At 38.5% G+C, this 20,188-nt stretch overlaps 1 protein-coding gene across 2 annotated transcripts; it reads right to left on the bottom strand.

Moving 5' to 3' along the window:
* Positions 1-14,185: 14,185 nt before the first annotated feature.
* On the bottom strand, positions 14,186-19,843 carry LOC126625290 (uncharacterized). Of its 2 annotated transcripts, none has more exons than XM_050294380.1 (7): positions 19,228-19,843; positions 18,582-18,869; positions 17,106-17,261; positions 16,633-16,973; positions 15,775-16,297; positions 15,574-15,612; positions 14,186-15,041 (listed from the first exon to the last, which is right to left on the bottom strand). In XM_050294380.1, the coding sequence occupies exons 1-7, from the start codon at positions 19,400-19,402 to the stop codon at positions 14,521-14,523; spliced, it is 2,043 nt and encodes a 680-aa protein (XP_050150337.1). In that variant the 5' UTR covers positions 19,403-19,843; the 3' UTR covers positions 14,186-14,520. The 2 variants fall into 2 exon arrangements, with proteins under 2 accessions (XP_050150337.1, XP_050150336.1); XM_050294379.1 differs by having other exon boundaries at positions 18,582-18,896; positions 19,228-19,838.
* Positions 19,844-20,188: the final 345 nt, after the last annotated feature.

The following is a 20,188-nucleotide window of genomic DNA, read 5'->3' as shown; positions in this document are numbered from 1 at the left end:
AAATAAATAAACAACAATTAAATTGTTGATTTTGTCATTTCAGTTCACATTCACATATAAAAAAAATTATTTCACATTCCCACATACGATATTGTTTGGACCCGATTTTACATCATCGGCCCAAGCGATCGAGGCCGTTGAGTGGGCATGATTCTCGACCGCCAGATGAGAAGGTGGAGATAATTTGATTATTAAAGGATAATATTATAATTATCTTTTAATATGAATTATCTCGGTATCTTCTTAAACCAGATAAATAGAATGTGATTCATATCCCGAATAAGCAGTACAATTCGGATTGATTTGGGATGCCTGACAGCACTTGGAAGTAAAATGAATTTAAAATTCGTTTGATCAGAATGATGATGGCTATTGTGGATGAGGTGAGGATGAGATAGGAGACCTAAGGGGATGTTGTCAGATGAAGTGAATTGATGATGGACATGGCATGTATGCCGTGTCAAAAGCTATCAGCCATATATATATATATAATTGACGACATTAGGTCTGCCAACACATTATATATATATATATATATATATATATATATATATATATATATATTGGGTGGTTGATTAGATGGACGTTACCCAAGCATGCAGATTATCTTGGATTCGATGAGATAAGATGAGTTTTAATAGTTTGGGAGTCTTTTTCAGCTTATCAACCAGTGCGTATTCGTCACTATAAATACAGAGTCGCAGGCAACGTTCAAAGGACCTCCAATTCAACACACAATTGCCCTGCGCAAACTCTCTCAACAACTTTGAGATTTTTATTTTCTCTTTCCGCTGACACATGTTCCGTTAGCATCAACAGCACTGTGAAAGCAACCGGTGATATCTTAAGTCGGCATAGATAGCTCTGTCATCGTAGAATTAGTCGGTCTCGCAGTATCTTCCGTTGGCATCAACAGCACTGCGGTGAGGACGGTTGGTTACTTATCCAAGTCTCGATCGAGAAGGATTTCCGAATCCTTATTGATTGAGGTCATCTCATTAGCCTTCTCGGCGAAGTGAGGTGTTACAGTTTATTGAGCTCGGCGCATTGCACGCCGAGTTATTTTATGATTGGATACTCCTAAGTGGGATTTAGAGTTCGGCATTCAGACGGCCGAACCACGTTCACTATTAAGACTTATATTCGCTTTGAGTATTTGTGCCCTTACACTTTGGTGTCGATTCGGCGAGAGCTTACTCTGACGAATAACATCACTGTGACCGAATCCGACGACGGCGATTTGTGAACTTCGTAAGAATAGTAACCTTGTCTTCAGGTTCGAGAGCCCAAGAGGCCGAAACGTGTTCCTTTCTCGGCCGCAATCGCAAGACGTAGAAGTCAGTCGCGCACCCAACGCAACATCAACAAATTTACTCCTCGGCCGACGAGTTGGCACGCCCCGATTCACCGAAGGACGTAGTTAGCTTATAGATTACTCGGCCTGCGCGCCACGTAGGCTTGGTAGTTTTTAGGGTCAACAGATATATATATAATTAAATCAGGCAAGTAGCTTTACAGCAGTGCAGTCCATTGGATTATCCCCTAATTCTTCTGCTTCTCATATTGCACAATGTGTTTCTAGAACTTCTTTGCCATAAATAAGGAATGAATACAAAGTTTCAAGTTCATCAAACATCTTTTACTGTTCTTGATGCAAGACTTCCCAAAAAACAGAAAAATAAAAAGAATTAACAAGCAACAGTTGAGTGATACTTCAAAACTTCAAAAGTAAAGTAATGTGTACCATATTATGTAAAATTTGACTTTAAAAGATAAAATAACATATTGCAAATAGAATTCTGATCATTAAAAACTGACATACATGAAGGAATTACCTCAAATTTAAAGGCTCGAATTTGACACCTCAAAGAATAGAAATGCAGCTAGATAAAAACTACATAAACTAACCAGATTCAAATTCTAACTTCCTAAGTTTTCTAACAGAGTGAAGCACAAGATACCAAAACTTTCTTTGGATGGCAAGGTATCAAAAGCTTCTTTTCTTCACCCAAAATATTCGATCTTATACTAAATATTCAACTTACATAAAAGAAAAGGAGAAAAAAAATGAAAATACTAAATATTTAAATCATGAGAAACAAAAAGGGAAAACAAACAGATTGCTAACATTTATGACTTGGCAACTGAAATGCGGCATGCCAATTATTATAAAAGTATGCATGATTGACAATGCCTAAAATCCTAGGAAAGTAGCAGTAATGAAAATAGACTCAAAACAAAAACTAATAACCAAATAAGAAAGATGAATCTGTTAATGTGCGAAAGTTTAAGCATTCACTAGTATTCCAACTTGAACGGCGTTAGATTTAGCATTCGTCTTCAGGTGTCGTCTAGATCCATTCGTAGAAAGTGAAAAATTATATGTAAAAGTTATTAGAAAAAACAGAAAAAGAAATTGAAGAGCTTAACATAGAAATTAAAACAAATCCAATTAACCCACATGCCAATTCAACCAAAGTCAAATCAAATCGAATACCTTTCAAGGATTATATTACAAACAAGACAATAGATCAAGCAAAAAACGCAACTTGATGCCATCAACAAACAAAAGAAACCAAATAAAATCCACATTCCAATTCAACCAAAATTCAACAAATTTGCCCCCAATTAAATCCACAGAACGAGATACAAAGGAAAACCCACTTGTAATAGAAGAGAAATCGAGAGAGAAAGATTTGAACTTACTATTATGTTGGAACTTGGAAAATACAAACTACAACACTAGATGCTCTTGCCCCAATAACAATAGAGTTGTGGTTTAAAGAATCACTAACAATCATGCATCCATGTAAAGAAAAAAAATTGATTTGAGTAAAGGTGCAAAGCTTCTCCTTTTAAACAGGAATTATAGCAAAGTTAGTGACATAACTCATTCCCAAAACTATAGGACATTTTTCTCAACAAAATTTGGAACACTCTTCTAGCTCATTATGCAAATCGGTGGTGCCTGATGATAGAAGCTTATCACAGTAAATTCATTTAGAAAAATAGTTCAAACAAAACATTTTTTGCAAAGTAGTATTAGTATACCTTACTGTCAACTCGATAACGACAGGTACTACGAGAATAGAAATCAAGAAAACATAACAAAAGGTGTGAAATAAGTCCATATTTGTAAATATTACCCAAGTGTTTTGTTGTAGTCATTGGAGTAGCATTCAACCACATCACACCAAGCAACAAGAGCACTTGCAATAGGTCTATTATTAAAATAGTCTTGACCAATCAAAACTTTAAAAATTAACCTGAATTCTCAATTATGATTATGTTTATGAGACTCCATAGAATTTATGTTTAATTGCAGGATCAGGTGCATCCATTTCATATAGATTAAGAAATACAACACAATCAAATTAATAATAAAATACCTTAATTCAAAGATAAAGCCTGTGAATAGAGAAATTGTCAAGCCTTAAACAGAATGCAGTATAGTTATGCTTTTTGCGACAAAATAACCCTTTTTTCTCTTTTAAAAAATTACAGGAAAAACTAAAAAAATGGAAACAAAATTACGTCAAACGATTAGGGAATTTGCAAATTGCTACCAGTCGATGATTTTGCAGAAGAAATCTCTAACTTGAGTGAAACAGAAAAGCTATCAGGTATTACGTATGTAGGAAGGAGAGGAAGAGAGGCATTTGGCACGGCTACTACGGAGAAGAGTGGTGAGGTCGGAAAGTGGAAGTTGGTGAATGTGTGGGTGGAGTTGGAAAGGCGGTTGAGGAGGGGTTGGAAGATGAGGCAAAGAGGGAAAGGGGAGCAGGGAAGAAGTGGTCGATGGTAAACGAAGAGTGAAGTCAAGAGATTTCTAGGAAGCAAATGAAAACGAAGAGCTTTTTCATCCCCCTTTCCTTTGTACTATGACCGAGACGTGCACAATAAAGGTAAACTTGTAAATTTACTGTGCTACACTAAAAAAGAGGGACATGGACAACATATGAAGGGCAGTTTGGTCAAATCACTGTTAATGAACAGTATTCAACAAACGATATAATCTAAACTAAGGATGTGGGGAAGTGGGTTAAGCCTCATAATTAATGGGCTAGCAATAAGGTGGTTCAAATTTGCATTTAGTGAGAATCGAACTTAAGACCTCTTACTTACAAGTGAAGAGGAAGACCACTAGACCATAGTACTAAGTGACTTATCAACTGAATTTTAGCATAGAAGAATATAGGGTACTGCTAAAGAAACCATCAATTTAAATCATACGACATGATTGTTGATAATTGGATTATTACTTAACTGTTGATAATGTGCTTATATTCTATTAGTGAGACAACACATGATTTGTAAATGTGGTCTAAAAAATTGGTCTACCTAGAATTATTCAAGAATATATAGATTTAGGTTGTTTAAGGAGAGGGGTCCTCATTTTATACACAAAATAAGAATTAGTTGTGGAACTCACTTCATAAGCTTTTACGATGACCAGAACAATCTAATTTTTAAATATTTCATCCTTGCAAAAACTCATTTCAATTCAAACCATTCACCCATTTACTTCTCATTAATGTTTCTTTGAACAATAGGTTTGTCAAAAACTTTCATCACAGTTAGATCATTTTCAAGTTGGTTAATATTTTGCAAAATTGATCCATGCATGGAGACTTAAAAACTAGATGGTTCATCATTGAAGAATGTTTGATTGGGCCCACAACTAGCTAACAAAAACAAAGCTAAAATCTCCAATTCAAAGACTAGTTCAATAAAAATAAAATTGTTGTAGGCCTATTTAACTGAGCTATTCTAAGGGAATAAGAGAGGGGAGGCCGGTGGCAACAAGAGAGAAAGAGAGAGATTTAATTATGAGGTGTGTGTTGTATCACCCCATTGTGTCTTTATTTATTGTAGTATGATAGGTAAAATCCTTACCCTTTTAGGATTACAACTCTTAATAGGAATTAGACTACTAAAGGGAATATAAAAGATATCCCTAGATACACTATGATTTACACAATCACATTCATATTCCAAATATGACTACAACATTCCCCCTTGAGTGTGTAAATACTCAACAAAACATCGCATCAGATCTTCAACAGATAAAATAGAACAGTTGATGAAGTCATCAGCACAATGGGTGCATGTAAGTCTCAAATTTAAAAGAAAGTATGCATTGGTAGTAAAACTCACAAAACCTCACTATGGTAGAACCCAAGGCATAGGGAAAACCCATAGACTAAGGATAAAAGTGAGAAGTATGCATAATGTCTAAAACCAATGTCAAACAGGACGAAAGTAGTGAACTCAACGGAGTATGATCATCCCAGGATGGGTGCTTCGTTAAAACCTCGTTAGGTAGCAAAAACCCAGTAGAAAAAATGTTCTTAATCATAGGAAAATGAGTACATTAAGATCAAATGAGTATGCTTCAGGATACTCCCCTTGAGTTAAACATAATTTCCAAATAAGAGAACTACAAGTGATTCAACTCAGATAATTTACGCATACCGATTCCTTCGACGAGCTTCTAAAATGTAGACTTGGGCAATGACTTGGTGAAGAGATCAGTCAGGTTATCCTGTGAACGGATTTGCTTGACATCAATGTTTTGATGTTGTTGTTGCTGGTGAGAATAAAAGAACTTCAATGCTATGTGCTTGGTGTTGTCTCCCTTGATTTATCCCTTCTTTAACTGCTCGATACTACTGCAGATGTATCCCTTCGAATATGTTCCATGACTGCTCTCAACCAAAAGCATTAAACGATGCTTCATCCAGGGTGAGAATCTCAGCATGGTTTGAAAAAATCGCAACTAGCATTTGCTTGGTAAACCTCCAAGATATAGCGATGTCTCCAATGGTAAAGATATAGCCCGTTTGAGAACGTGCCCTGTGTGGGTCAGACATATATCTAGCATCTGTGTAACCAACAAGGCAAGAAACAATCCAAGAACCGAGAAAGGCGGCAACTCTCGAAGATTCACAAGTATAGAACAAGCCCAAATCCATCATACCCTTGAGGTATTGGAAATGTCTTTAACACCATTCCAGTATCTGCATGTGGGCGATTGCTGTATCTAGCCAATAAATTAACAGCAAATGAGATGTCAGGTCTAATGCATTGAGCCAAGTACAATAAAGCTCCAATTGCATTTATGTTTGGAACTTCGGGTTCCAAAATCTCTTCCTCGTCCTCTTTTGGACAGAAGGGATCTCGTTTAGCATCTAGTGTCCGAACAACCATAGGTGTACTCGAAAGCTTCGCTTTATCCTCATTAAAACGTTGCAACACCTTTTGGGTGTACTTTGATTGATGTACTAGAATTTCATCTGAACAATGCTCGATCTCCAAGCCGAGATAATATTGACTTTTTCCAAGATCTTTCATCTCAAATTCTGATTTCAGGTGGGCAATTTCCTCAAGCTATGCGGGACTTCCAATAAGGTTCATGTTGTCGACATAAACTGCAACGATTGAAAATCCCAGAATGTGACTTCTTTATGAACACGCATGGGCATAATTCGTTGTTCACATAACTCTGACGCAGAAGCCCGTAATGGATCGTCTGCTATCAGGGTAGCCAGCCCATTCGACATCTAATAATGCAAAGAAGGTGGTTAACGGTCTTGGAGTGAAACCACACATTCTTGTGGGTTTGTTGTCAAATATTCACTTAGACAGTTATACCACATCCGCCCAGATTGTTTCAATCCGTAGAGTGAACTCCTCAATCTAATCAAGAGAGTGTTTCTTAATCTAGAACTATTTGAACCAGTCAATGGAAATCCTTCTGGAACTTTCATATATATTTTTGTATCTAGATCCCCATAGAGATACGCGGTTACCACGTCTATAAGCTGCATATTCGAAAACTACCAAACTGATTAGGTAGCGGAACGTTATAACGTCCATTACTGAGGAATACGTCTCCTCATAATCAATCCCAAGGCGCTGAGAGAAGTTTTACACTATGAGGCATGCTTTGTATCACACTATTTCATTCTTCTCACTACGCTTCCTCACGAGAACCCACTTGTAGCCAACAGGTTTCACATATGGTGGAGTATGAGCTACAGGCCTAAACACCTTATGTTTTGCAAGTGAATCGAGTTCGACCTTGATGACTTGTTTCCAGTTTGACCAATCTGTTCTATGTCAGCATTCATCAACGAAACGTGGTTCAATGTCATCACTAAGCATGATGTCAATAGCTATTGTGTACGCAAATGCATCGTCAACAATCATCTCATTCCAATTTCAAACCCCATCTAATATTGCGTAGTGGACCGAAATCTCACGATTCTCGGGAGGCCGGTTTGTCTCATCTTAAGACATCACCGTAATTTAAAATAACCTCATGCGTTTGAACAAATGAGTGAGCGATGGTCAGATTCAAACTAGGGTCACTAATTAGTGCCGATTCCTCTTCTGGGGTTGTGAATCTTTTGAACCAAGGGGTCTGCCACGCTTCAGGATCGGAGCTGATGATTAGCTAGCCGCCAATGTACCATGCCACGTGGAAGTTGCGGCCTCCCCACCTTTGGGGATGGTATGACCTTCCCAGTTAGTGTTACGACGTACGCAGGGTACATCTATCCTTACAAGTGAGTTTGCAGCTAGTATATGTGATCTTGTCACCTTTGCTAGATCAGTAAAAGCATTTGGCATGCTCTGCGCAATGCCCTGAAGATTTATAATTCGTTGCATCTCAATTTCAGACTGAGCAGTGCGGGGATTTAGATGAGACATAGTGGGAGCATACCACGACAATTCGCGGTGTTATCCAGGAACATTAGCATACTTATCTCCCCTTACCGACGGGAAGATTGTCTCATCAAAGTGACAATCCGCAAAACGTGCAGTAAATAGATCTCCTGTCAAGGGTAATCAAGGGTTGAGTATTCAACTTCCCCAAAGAACACGCTTTGCATGGAAGGAATCCAAGAGAGGTAACTGATGGCCATGTGATGATTTGAGGATACGGCGCATCTTGTCACGTCCGGGATGTCCCATACGTTCATTCCAAAGCAGCAAAGCGCTCTGGAACTCAGGCCATATGGTGGGCTTCTATGCCGCGAATGGTTGTTATGTACAAATTTCTCAGGAGACGTTCTAAATTCTGGTGAATACACGTTTGGGCATATTTGTATGAAGTGATACAAAGAAATTCAGAACCATTATCTTCAGTGGTTTCAATATGATATTGATTATCTTGAATATCTCTGAAACTCAGCAACGTTCTTCCGGAACGTTGAGAATAAAGGGCATCTTTAATGGTTAAGACAGTACTATTGGACAACATGATACGGGTCTTTCCGTATCCTTCAATCAGGTTGGATAGGCCTAAGAAAGTTGTCAGAAGTGTTTTCTTAGGTACGAAGTTAGTAAAATAGTGTCGCTCACGTAATATGGTGTGCGTGGTAGCACTATCAACCAAACAAATAACTTCCCCACTAGACATATACCTAGAAATAAATTAGTTAAATTGGTCTCATGCATAAATATAATTTCATTCATTCAATTAATCAATTCGAGAAATAATATCCATAAAATAACAATCCATAATTCAAAACAAACCAAAACCAAACAAATTATTCCAAATACTTAGAAAAATTGTCCAAAATTAAATCATAAACCTAGAAAAATATTGGGGGGGGGGGGGATCCGACCACTCCTAGTAGGTTCGGCCACTAGGGGTAAAACACCCTAAAAACATGGCTAAAATTTATTCATCCATAGAAGCTGATACCTTCTGAAAATCTGATATCTCCATAGATGTAGTAGCATTGTCACGCCCCGATCCCGACATACGTCCAGGATCGACACGTGACGTCACCAAATACCCATATATCTAACATACCAGTCTCCGAGTTATGTACCAAGCACATGCCATGCCTCGAATTTCATAGTAATTTTTTGAATACTTTATGGCTGCATCTAACCTCCTCGTTAGACTGCCTACGTACCCTCAATAGGGATCAAGCCATTCGTAGTTCATCTTTCACTACCCATCTACATTTACTAGAGTACGTTCAAACCGAAAGATATAACATTCTTCAATCAATCATTAGAACTTGACAAGTATGGAAGTACTAGATTCAGGGCTACATAACAATCTAATATGACAATCAACATTTCCACTTCATCCGTCATATAAATCACTATGTTTTCAACATGGAACCTAAATCCACCACATGTAACATATCCAAGAACCAACAAAGCACAATATTATTCTCAAGCCACTTTGAGCAATGAGACTAATCATAATAACAACAATCATATCCCACATCATTCTGCAATCATTCTACTTTATCAATTCTGAAAATCAAAGATGCATGATATCTATAATTACTATGCTATTCAATCAATAAGGTCCCATATCAATTCACAAATTTTAATAAGGGATCCCTTCATAATTCCCCACCTAGATTCCAAGTACTAACATGATGAGTCTAATTTATGCACAATGTTTACTGTGAACAATTCATATTCATTCGACTCTAAGGTCGGACTACCTTTATGGAAATAAGCAAGAGTAGGGATTCTAGACCACTCAACAGAATCCAACCAAAATACCAAGCGATCTTTTGTAATCTCTTCATACTTAACATCTATACAATCACTGCCTACACCATGGAAATCGTGCATCGGTATCAAGAACTTAGATAAGCTGCAAAGCTCGGGTGAGTTACAACAATGCAAGTATGTGATAATAATGATAAAGCCAACCGTCAATCACAGTTTACATCTCTTGAATATAAATCTTTCATAAAAATTTAATACCAAACATTTGTAAACTTCGAATGAGTCACCCAGACATCCAACGGTTCATCTGAACAAATCACCACCGCTCACAATCATAATCTCATACAACACAATGAAAAGTAGGGTTAGAGTGACACAGTTCGGTCGAAGCCTACATCTCTGAAGCTATCTCAATTCAAATTCAATGAATCCCAAGGTGAGTACGATCCCGGACCATCACTCAACGGAATCACGAAATAGGAGGAATTATGAACCATCTCTCAACGGAATCCAAACAAGCATATGATTCCGGACCATCACTCAACGGAATCACATAATAGAAGGGATTCCGGACCATCACTCAACGGAATCCAAGCAAGCATATGGCACCTACCAAATGTACCAGGTATATCTAAACCTCATCATCTCCATAATTACAACGTAGTCACCTACCACATTCACTTCTCGTGGCCACCAACTAATATGTTCCACCAGCATATAAGTTCCACAGAATACTTCTAATAGGATTCTAAGATCACATGGTCATAACATTTATCATACTTATCATTCCCATTACTAAAAGATAATTAACACACATATATTACAACCCTCATCAGTACACAAACCAAATCATATTTAATAAATGTAGGTCTATGACTAAATATATATAAATCACATTTCCATAGAAATCACATTTATAAAACCAAGTCGTAATCACAATTGATATTAATATAAGAATTTAAGGTAATCATCATAGCCCATATTTTCAAGTCACTCTCTAACCAATGTAGGCCCACTCGGCTTCACTGTGTCTCTCGTAGTACCAATTTTTGTATTTAGAACATTTCGAGACATGTTGACCAAAAGTCAACTCTCGATCAAAGGTAGGGTTCACAATTCTACATAACTCGATCCATAAGATCCGCACATTGGATTTCGGATCCGTAGCTTTCTAAAGTCCACATTATGCTCAAAGAACATACTAAAATCTCATCACGATCCAACGATCGAATCTCCGCCAATCGCTAGAATTAGGTGACGATTAATAATTAATTTTACAAACTTAGAAATCTAATTCAAAAAGATCCGTACGTCGGATTCCAAATCCATCAATTCCAGTTATCCTCAAATGTTATGTTCTATAACGCATTAAAGTTTGGTGACGATCCAACGGTCGGATCGTCGATTCACATTTTGACCAAGTAAGGTATTGTAACGAAACTAAGTCCAAACAATCAAATTACGCCATACGGATATCAAATCAAGGCATCTATTTGAACTTAAAAGGACATCATCAGCCCACTGGCCAGGCCGCCACCGCACGTGGCGGTCGACCGCCCCGACTTGCCGGAATATTTCAACTATTTTTAAAAATTACCAAATATTACAAAAATGAAGACCTCAAAGAGTAGAGCAAACTTTATACCTGTGGCCAAGTCCAATTTGGCCAGGAAACACCTCAATTTCACTCAAACCTGTCGAAACCCTAGAAAAGGGTGTGCTTTGATTCGGCTTCCAATCGAACTCCGATGCCTCCAACAATGCTTGGGCTCTATTCAGGGGCTCAAGGGAAGTCTTTTGGTGGTGGTCATTGGGTGTAAACATTTTGGATTTGGGACATTTGAACATACACACCCGCCGCACCCTTAGTGCGGTTTCTCCCTAATTCAAGTCCAAAACCTTTTATTTTTTGGGTGAAACATGTAGAGGGAAGGTCAAGGGAGTGTTTCCAAGTGGTTGTTTAAAGAAATTCGTCATAAAACCGTCGGAAAATGAAGATGGGTGGCCGGCAATACACACGGGTCGTACGGACCCGTTTCTCCCTTTCTTCCTTCTTTTTTTTTTTTTTTTTTTTTTTTTTTTCCTTCTTCCCCCCCTTTTTTTTTCTCTCACGCCACCTCCGTGGTTTTTTCTCTTCTTTTCTTTTAGCCACTACCGTGGCTTTTTCTTCTCCTTTCATTATTTTTTTTTTTTTAGCAACATAACTTCAAACGTCTGTAATTATACCGTTATAATCCGGACTCACAAACGGTTTTCGCCTATGCGTTCGTGATCTCCATATCTATTCAACAATATAATTTGTGACCTCGAATGGTCTACGGATTTTAAATAATTAATTTCCCGAAAATATATAAAATCTCAATAATACCAATACATATAATATAACAGTGAAATTCAGGAACGAGATTTCACAAGCATCTTCGGGATGATCCACATGTGCAAAGTTAGACTCATAACAAGAATGATACTTGGCAATGGCCTCGGAGGTAGCTCGGCATACGCGTGATCAATGATCCCTTGATCCACAGCAGTAACACATGTCCATTTTAGTGGAAGACGATTGAACAGTAACTTTTCCCTTGTTCTTGTAGTTTGGGGCCTCAGGAGCAAGGGGTTGGTGCTTCTAGGTCACATTTCCTCCCTTTAGTGGGCCCTGACTCTGTTGACCTTGGGCCCATGGTCGGGTTTGCCGCCCATTGCCATGGTCACGACGGTTTTTGCGTTGTTTGTGGCTGCTAGAATTTGTCGCATGCTCGTCAGGCGCAGCGTTTGAGCCAGTCGATCGAGCTTGATGATTTTTCATCAAAAGCTGGTTCTGCTTTTCAGCAAGAAGTAAAATAGAGATCAAATCCGAAAATTTGGTGAACTTATATGCCTTATATTGTTGCTGCAGGGCAATATTGGTGGCATGGAAGGTTGAATATGTCTTCTCCAGGAGATCTGATTCGATTAATTCCACTTTACAGAACTTCAGTAGTGATCGGATTCTACAAACTTCAGAGTTTATTCATTCGCAGACTTAAAGTCTTGGAAGCGAAGATGCTGCCAGTCGTGTCTTGTTTCAGGCAAGTAGATGTCTTTCTGGTGATCAAAATGGTCGGCCAGAGCAAGCCAGAGGGGTGTGGGTCATCTTTAGCGTAAACCAAAGCGCCCTAAAAATATTTTAGGCATGATTTATAACGTGGGGATGCCAAAAATTGGCATTAGGTCGAAAAAAAAAGACACGGGGTGGGCCCTGCAGGTACAGTTGCAGACTTATTGAGGGCTACAGGCCTTAGGCTGAGCAATCTGCGTAAGCCCAGCAGCAATAGCTGCTGGCATTGGGCCAAGTTGGGTACAGGTGCAGCCCAGCAAAAAGCTAACCGTGGGTTAGTCCAGAAACCCTAGCCAAAGCTGGGTTCGGGTTGGGGCAAGCCAAGCCCAGCAACATAAGGGCTGCTGGCAAGTAGGCCTAGACGAGGTCAAAGCCCAGCAAGCGACATGGGCTTATTATAGGCGGGCCTAGGGCTCAAGACAAAGCCTAATAGCCTAAGGCTGCTGGCAGGTTGGGCCGAGAATACATGGACAGGTCCAAGAAAGGTTGCAGGCTTTCTGTGAATATGAGATAAGATTCGGGCCAATGTAAGTCAACTAGGCCGAATGCCTAGTGTGTCTATGTAGGCGCAGCAAAGCCCAGAGGGCTGCTGCCATGGTCTTGACGTTGGAACGACGTCATCCTGGTGGCGTGCTTGACGCGGCTAGGCTGTAGGCCGGCGCGGAGGACAGCAGCAATGCCACGGCGATGGTGCGGCCGTTGTGCTGCACGATTTCCCAAATATTTTTTTCGATTTCTCTAGTATTTGAAAAACCCTAACATACTTCTAATTTATTTATATGCTTTGACTCACAAATTCCACATAGCAATATAATTGCGTAATGCATGAAACATATATATATATATATATATATATATATATATATATATATATATATATATATATATATATATATATCAGAAGGAAAATATGAACATTGGGGGCTTATGCATCATGGGAAATGTTTTCATACTTCATGGTCGTTTCAAATATCTTCCTTTATTTTAAGCGTACCTGATTAGCGGAAAACAAATAAAAGTCTTTGAATTTGGTGGGAGAAAGCCTCCTCCTACAATCCATCAGTTCCTTAGCTTCTGGCAAGAGCATGCTGATAACGTGTTGTAGGCCTTTTTAACTAAGTTATTCTAAGGGAATAGAGAGAAGGGAGGCTAGCGGCAACGAGAGAAAAAGAGAGATTTAATTATGAGATGTGTGTTGTATCACCCCATTGTGCCTTTATTTATAGTAGTAGGATAGGTAAAATCCTTACCCTTTTAGGATTTCAACTCTTAATAGGAATTAGACTACTGAGGGGAATATAAAAGATATCCCTAGATACACTAGGATTTACACAATCACATTCCTATTCCAAATATGACTGCAACAAAAATGTCTTTTTTTTCTTTTTCATGTCATCCTTGATCATAGGCAAACAACTTTGTCAAGGATAAAATATAAATTTTAAATCAAAATGCAAATGTAGGTTGAGAAATACAATTTTTGTGTTGGGCATTATGTTTTTCAGTCTTGCTATTCTTTTAGAACAGCAACTGATTCATTGTTGGAGAAATTTTGCACATCAGATAAGGAACTAAAAATGCTACCATGAAAGATTCTAGTTTCACGGGGTCCTCTGACCAAAAGGACTTTTAATTCTCACAACATCTATCAACGAATTAAAACCTTGTGGACGGAGTTTTGACATGCTGATATGCACATGTACAAGAGAGTTGGAGCAGAAGGTGAGAGACATCGAATTATCTACCAATGTGATAAATTCCATCGCTGCTGTAGTTTATCCCTTTGTTATAACATAAAATTCCTATTCATCCTTCCTCCTAAAACTAAACCCTATGTACAAATCAATTATTTCCAATAGACCCCAGAGATGTCAGATAAAATGACGAACCTTGTCAGTAGGAATAAATCTTTAACACGATTGAGATGGTATTCATCAATCTAGCCGATCCCTTCCTTTGTTCCATTCCGTTGTCAACAACTTCCCTTGCTTCTCTCGTTTGTTTGAAGTCTTTTCCAGAACCCGAGCTGGTGGTGGCATCATATAAGAATGCTTCACGACATCTGCAGTTGAATGTTTAATATCCACAACTGACTCCTTAACAGACCTGCTAGGCGATGACCTACTTGATCTAGGCGTAGACCAAGTTATTGTTCCTTTCCTTACAGAACTAAAATTAGTGAAATCCCTATTATCATCAATCAAAGAGAGCTTGGGCTTCTTTGGGGGCAGCATCTGATCCACGCTTCTCCTGGGATTGTCGGACCCAGATACCGCAACTGATGTCCCATATGCTTCTTCAGATTTCTCAATTGATTTCAACTTCCGAGCTTTCATGGCTTTTTGTGAAGGCTTCTTTGGCCATCTTATGATTCCATCTGGATTTTTCCTAGAGGTACGAGTTGCCATGTCACAGAGTGTTTGAGCAGCACTTAATACTTTTGGACAATTCTCATCTGGACAAGCAAAAAAATCTCATTAAGAAACGCACAAAAGCACAGCTGCAGAGGTAGAAAATAGAAATCAAGTGCATCCAGGGTAACGGCTAAAATCTTTTTTAAGCCAAGAACAAGAAAATAAATTATTGTGCAACTGATGAGCGACATTCATTTCCTATTTCCTAACAAGGCTATAACCTATCAAAACTATTTACTTTTCCATCTAAAGCAGATATCATGCATTCTTTGGTGCATCCCATGATCCGATCAATTGGGAAACTACCAGTCAAAGAGCTAATCTTGGCTACAGCTAGATCATGTAATAAGGACAAGATGCTATTTAGTTTAATCCAGTGACTTGGTATAACAAAGTAGGCCTCTTGGAAATAAGTTTTAGTGCCAATATGGAATCGGCATTCTTTGTCATCTTCCTCAATACCTTCTTTATACATCACCCACCACTCCCCAAGCCCCAAGCCCCAAACACAAACACATGCATTACACGTACAAACAAAAGCATAAAGAGGCTCATAACAGGTAGAAACCGTACCATTACAGTCTCCTGAATGATTCAGCTTGCCTTCAGATTCTGCATTTCCAAAAAATCAAAATTATAAAAGGCAATGTCCCAAGTAGCGGGACAGACAGGAATAGTATATATTTCCAGCAACAAATGTAACATATTCAAGTTTTAGTATGTAAATCAAACTCATGATGGCATTCCGAAAGAAACAAGAAATATATGAATTACCTTGTGGAATGTAGGAATCATTCGAAGGTGTCGTATTAGATAATGAATCTCGCTGACATCGAGAAAGACTAACAGATATGGATGGGGAAATTTTATTTTGGGAACTAGAAACTTTTAGTCTTGCGGAAGGAACTAGACTCTGATCATAGGTTAGTGACTCCAAGTCTGTCAAATTATCAGTGGCATTCCCCAATGAACTAAGAATATTTTTGTCTATTCTTAGCCATCGACCTTGGCATGTGCCCCTGCTTATGGACTGTTTGGCTGCATCAGAACTGGATCTACAGTGTCCATAAGAAGTATGTGACCATGGAAAAGAAGGCAAGCTTGCTCGGCGAGATATTTGCTTGCCTGAACATGGATCGGGAGTATTTTTGGAAGATGAAGCAGGTTTTGCAGCATCCGAAAGCAAAGATTCCAAATCCTTGTGTGGAGGAAGGGCCAAGCGTTCCATAACGTACTTAGGTTCACACAATGGCAAATCAAGGGGATTAACAGGAGCTACGGGCTTTCTATGAGAATCCTGTACATATACGACAAAAGAGAAACATACATCATCAATCATTAGTAATTTCATCATTAAAAATATGAATAAGACACCAGTAGTTGGACAACAAAACTAAAATCCTTGTTATTGGAGCCTAAGACTAATAACTAAAATATGCAAATGTTCACACAAGGAATCCAAGCTTTAGTTAGGTCCAGCAGCATGCCTATGCTCGATTATTACTCTGAAGAATACCTTTTGCATGATTTGCCATGTAAGCCTCAAACTTATAGTTTAATCAAACAGGTCAAATGAAAAACTGAAAGTTTTCTCCAGGGCTAATATATCTTATATTACCACTGAACACTGACCTCATTACATGAAGACAAATCTGTGATGAATGGTTCTCCTTTATCACCATCGACACCAGAAGCTACAACAGAAGTCGTGCTTAACGGCCATGGTGACATTACCCTGTCAGAATTGCTTTCTACCTCAGCAGTAAGTTGGGGCTGGACAGACCTCGGCTGCTGAAGGGTAGAACAAGCCTTTTTAACTGCATGCAGAAAACTATCGTTTACATTCGCTGGTTTCTTCCCTTTTCCCCTGCTTAAACTAGGACACTTGTATGTCCCATCAAGGAGCTCATTTAGTGGCACATCATCTACCAGCTTTGTAACATCATGATTATCTGACTTAAGGCCATGTACTCCTGACATTCATTTAAATTACAATTTAATTTTTGCACAGTATGCACATTGAAAGTCTGGTAATAACGGAACGAATATCCTCCTTTAAGGAGGTCAATGATACATCAAAGGAATTTGGCTTTAGTATGTCATACCATAAAAGTTGTTTCCACCAGCAGCTGAACTGAAGCTTGCCAAACCCGGCTTTATAGAGAAGGAATCTTGTTTAGTCTTTGCAGGAAGTTTGATATTTCTCTTTTCACCTCGCTTGCTTGTAAAGTTATTCTTTGGTTTCACCAATTGAGTCTTATCTGGAATGTATAACACAGAAAGGCACAGAAAAGTTCTCACCACAAACTCTTAAAATCCATGAAAAGCAAAATCCAACAAATTTAAAGGGACAGACAGTGGGGTTATGTATTGTGTTATGGCCTTAGAAATTCAAAGCATACATTTTGGAGACAGCACTTGCAGGTTAATATTTCCAATTTCCAACCACCAAATAAAATTAACAGTTCAACTTGCTAATGCTATAAAAGAAGAAAATCCTGCCTGATACGATGGACACGTAGAAACTAGCACATGAAGGCCTCATTTGGGTCTAAAGGATTAGAGGAATAGATGACTGATTTTTGGATTAGAAGGAGATATGACAGTAAAGACACTTATCTCATTTGTTCCTTCAACATACCATGAATATAGTGGGTTATCCACTGCTAGTGACCAACCGAGGCCTAAAGAAACTAGCGGGGCATAAATTTTTCAATTTTCAAAGAATGAGAACTAGTAGATCAAACTGAGCTTTAAGGAATAAAAGAATTTGCAGAAAGACGCCTCCGTCATCAGAGGGAAACTCCTTTGATTACCTATTAAAGTCCATTGCGGAGAGGTCCATAAAATAAAAAATGTTCCAGTTCAGCTATTGAACAAACGTCAAAATGATCCATGTGCTATAACCACTAATGTTTAACAATAATTTTAAATAGGAAAAAAATTGCTTATACGCCCATAGAGATTATATATAATTAGTTATTAAATTATCACACGCCTGCAAGCTTGCATGGGAAAATGACAAAGGGTTTGGTTTTAACATATATATGGTTGACTAAGTATTTTGAGTTTCCATACGTGGACACTGTTTTTAGTATTGGAATATTTATCCTCATGCAATGTTTTTATTCCAGATTCTCCGTTACATATGCTTCAGTAAGAAAAATATTTAACTCCAATCAACTGCAACTAATCCATAATACTCTGATGTTAAGCAACAGACTGGCAATAGCTAGATGCACGTTGATGAGGCCAACAGCAGTAAGAGCTGTTTGGGAAATCTTAATTTTCCCCAACATCAAGAACTGTGTCAACGAAGTGGACTTTCCAGCGAAGAAAATTTTACATTAGCTACATTAAACAACTCCAGAGAAAAATAGACAAAAAAATTACCAATCAAATGTTTAACTGACTAATAAATACAGACCAATTAAAATTTCACATGTGAAGAGACCACGGATGGCATCTACCATCTTTAAAAGACTTTCCCGGGTCAATTTGTTGAATTTGGAATCCTGATGATAATAAACAAGCATTTACGTTCAAAACTAAGTCTAAGTTCCAGAACAAGCATATCTTACCTGAAGAACCACACTTTGTAAGTAACGGTCCAAGCTTCAATGACATATCCTTTATCCCATCAACTTCAGCAGCAAAGCTCGTTGGATCTTCCAATCGATCAACACGTGGTCTCTTAGATGACAAACTAACCAATTTTGACACCTTTCCTGGTTTTTCTAACTGTACGCTTTCAGCACCAGTATCCAACAAAAAACCATTTTTGCCCCTGCCATGTAGGTGCCTGGACGATTCTTCACCCTGATTCTTGCGCTGGCTCATCAGATCACCGAGCTTAGTTGATTCATACTCTGAAGTACTAACCGCATTCGTTACCTCTGAGAACATAACCGAATTCCCCAGTACATAAAAGTATGAATCTTTTCAGAAACATAACAAGGCACTTCAACCAAGTATATCATACACTAGAAAATTAAGAAGGTATCCACATACACAACCAAATGAAGAAATCCTGGTAAGAAACTAGGATAAAGGTAAAACTACATCAAAAAGTATTTAATAAATGAGGAAAATCAATTCCTTTCGAGTACCATAAACTAAGAGTCATAGAAAACCTCAAAATTTATGAAAATACAAATCTAAGCATGGAGAAAAACAGAAACCCCAATTCAAATGACAAATAACACTAAAAAAAGGCCAAGAAACCACCTTTATCCCTCAAAGACGAACTGCAAGCCTCAGCGTACGCGCTAACACGAACGGAAACGCGGTCCGAATCACAAGGCTCAATCTCCTTGACTGCAGCTCTCACAAGCGACTCCACCCCCAGAAACTTTGGCACCGCGGCAACATCCACCGGAAAACTCAAGTCCACCGCTTCCATCACCAAAACACAATAAATACACAACACTCAACCGATAAATTTATTATACTCAGCCGATAAATTCACAGCAGTAGCCGGCGAACACCGCCTTTCGATCCATAACGGGGCGGCAACAGCTAAAGGCGAGCTAGCGATGACCATTTGGGCGAATTTTCTCAGGAAAATATGCGGGAAATCGCGGATTTGGTGCGAGAAAGTGAGGGAAAGAGTGAGAAAATTGGGGATTTTGCTGGGAAAAGCATGTTGCGGCGAAATGGGGTTTCTAGGGCAAGGACGGGAAAGCGAAGAAAGAGAAGTATTTATAGTTTTCGGGAAAGGGTGAGGTGTGCTTGGAAACGGGCAGTGAGAGGGGAATATTCCGGTGGGGTTAGCATCGACGGTGATCCAAAATACCTGTTTTATGACGTGGCATTATCCAATCACCAATTCACATGACAAATTTGGCGATTGCTTGCGGTGGCTTCTCTAAGGGAGCACCAATGATAGAGAAGCATGTGTCGTGTTGGTATTAAGTCAAGTCAGGCGGAGTGAAAATAGAACAGAAAAAGGCTTGCTTTTTTCTCCGCTTCCTGACATTCCATTTTAACCTCATTTTCTTTTATGATACTTAAATTAGGAGCGGATGCGTCATATTACAAGTTTTTGCGAGGTTGATATTGTAATATATTTTATCGATCTTAACTGTTTATCTTTCAGAATATATTTATAGATCATGTGTACCAAAAACAATGGTTGGATTAAGGATTAAGTTTATTTGTAGAACCGTACTTGCCTATTTTCTTCACT

Source organism: Malus sylvestris, chromosome 6 (genome assembly GCF_916048215.2).
Source record: "Malus sylvestris chromosome 6, drMalSylv7.2, whole genome shotgun sequence".
Classification (NCBI taxonomy): Eukaryota; Viridiplantae; Streptophyta; class Magnoliopsida; order Rosales; family Rosaceae; genus Malus; species Malus sylvestris.
The sequence above is the reverse complement of the archived record's forward strand: the minus strand, read 5'-3'. Positions and strand labels throughout refer to the sequence as shown.

What these genes read in the sequence shown, in the direction of transcription:
- LOC126625290 (XM_050294379.1), bottom strand. Translation starts at nt 19,402, where the DNA reads ATGGAAGCGGTGGACTTGAGTTTTCCGGTGGATGTTGCCGCGGTGCCA. An exon ending in TACAAAGTGTGGTTCTTCAG is followed by an intron (nt 17,262 to 18,581) that starts GTAAGATATGCT and finishes TATACATTCCAG; the next exon opens with ATAAGACTCAATTGGTGAAA. An exon ending in ATTTGTCTTCATGTAATGAG is followed by an intron (nt 16,298 to 16,632) that starts GTCAGTGTTCAG and finishes GTATATGTACAG; the next exon opens with GATTCTCATAGAAAGCCCGT.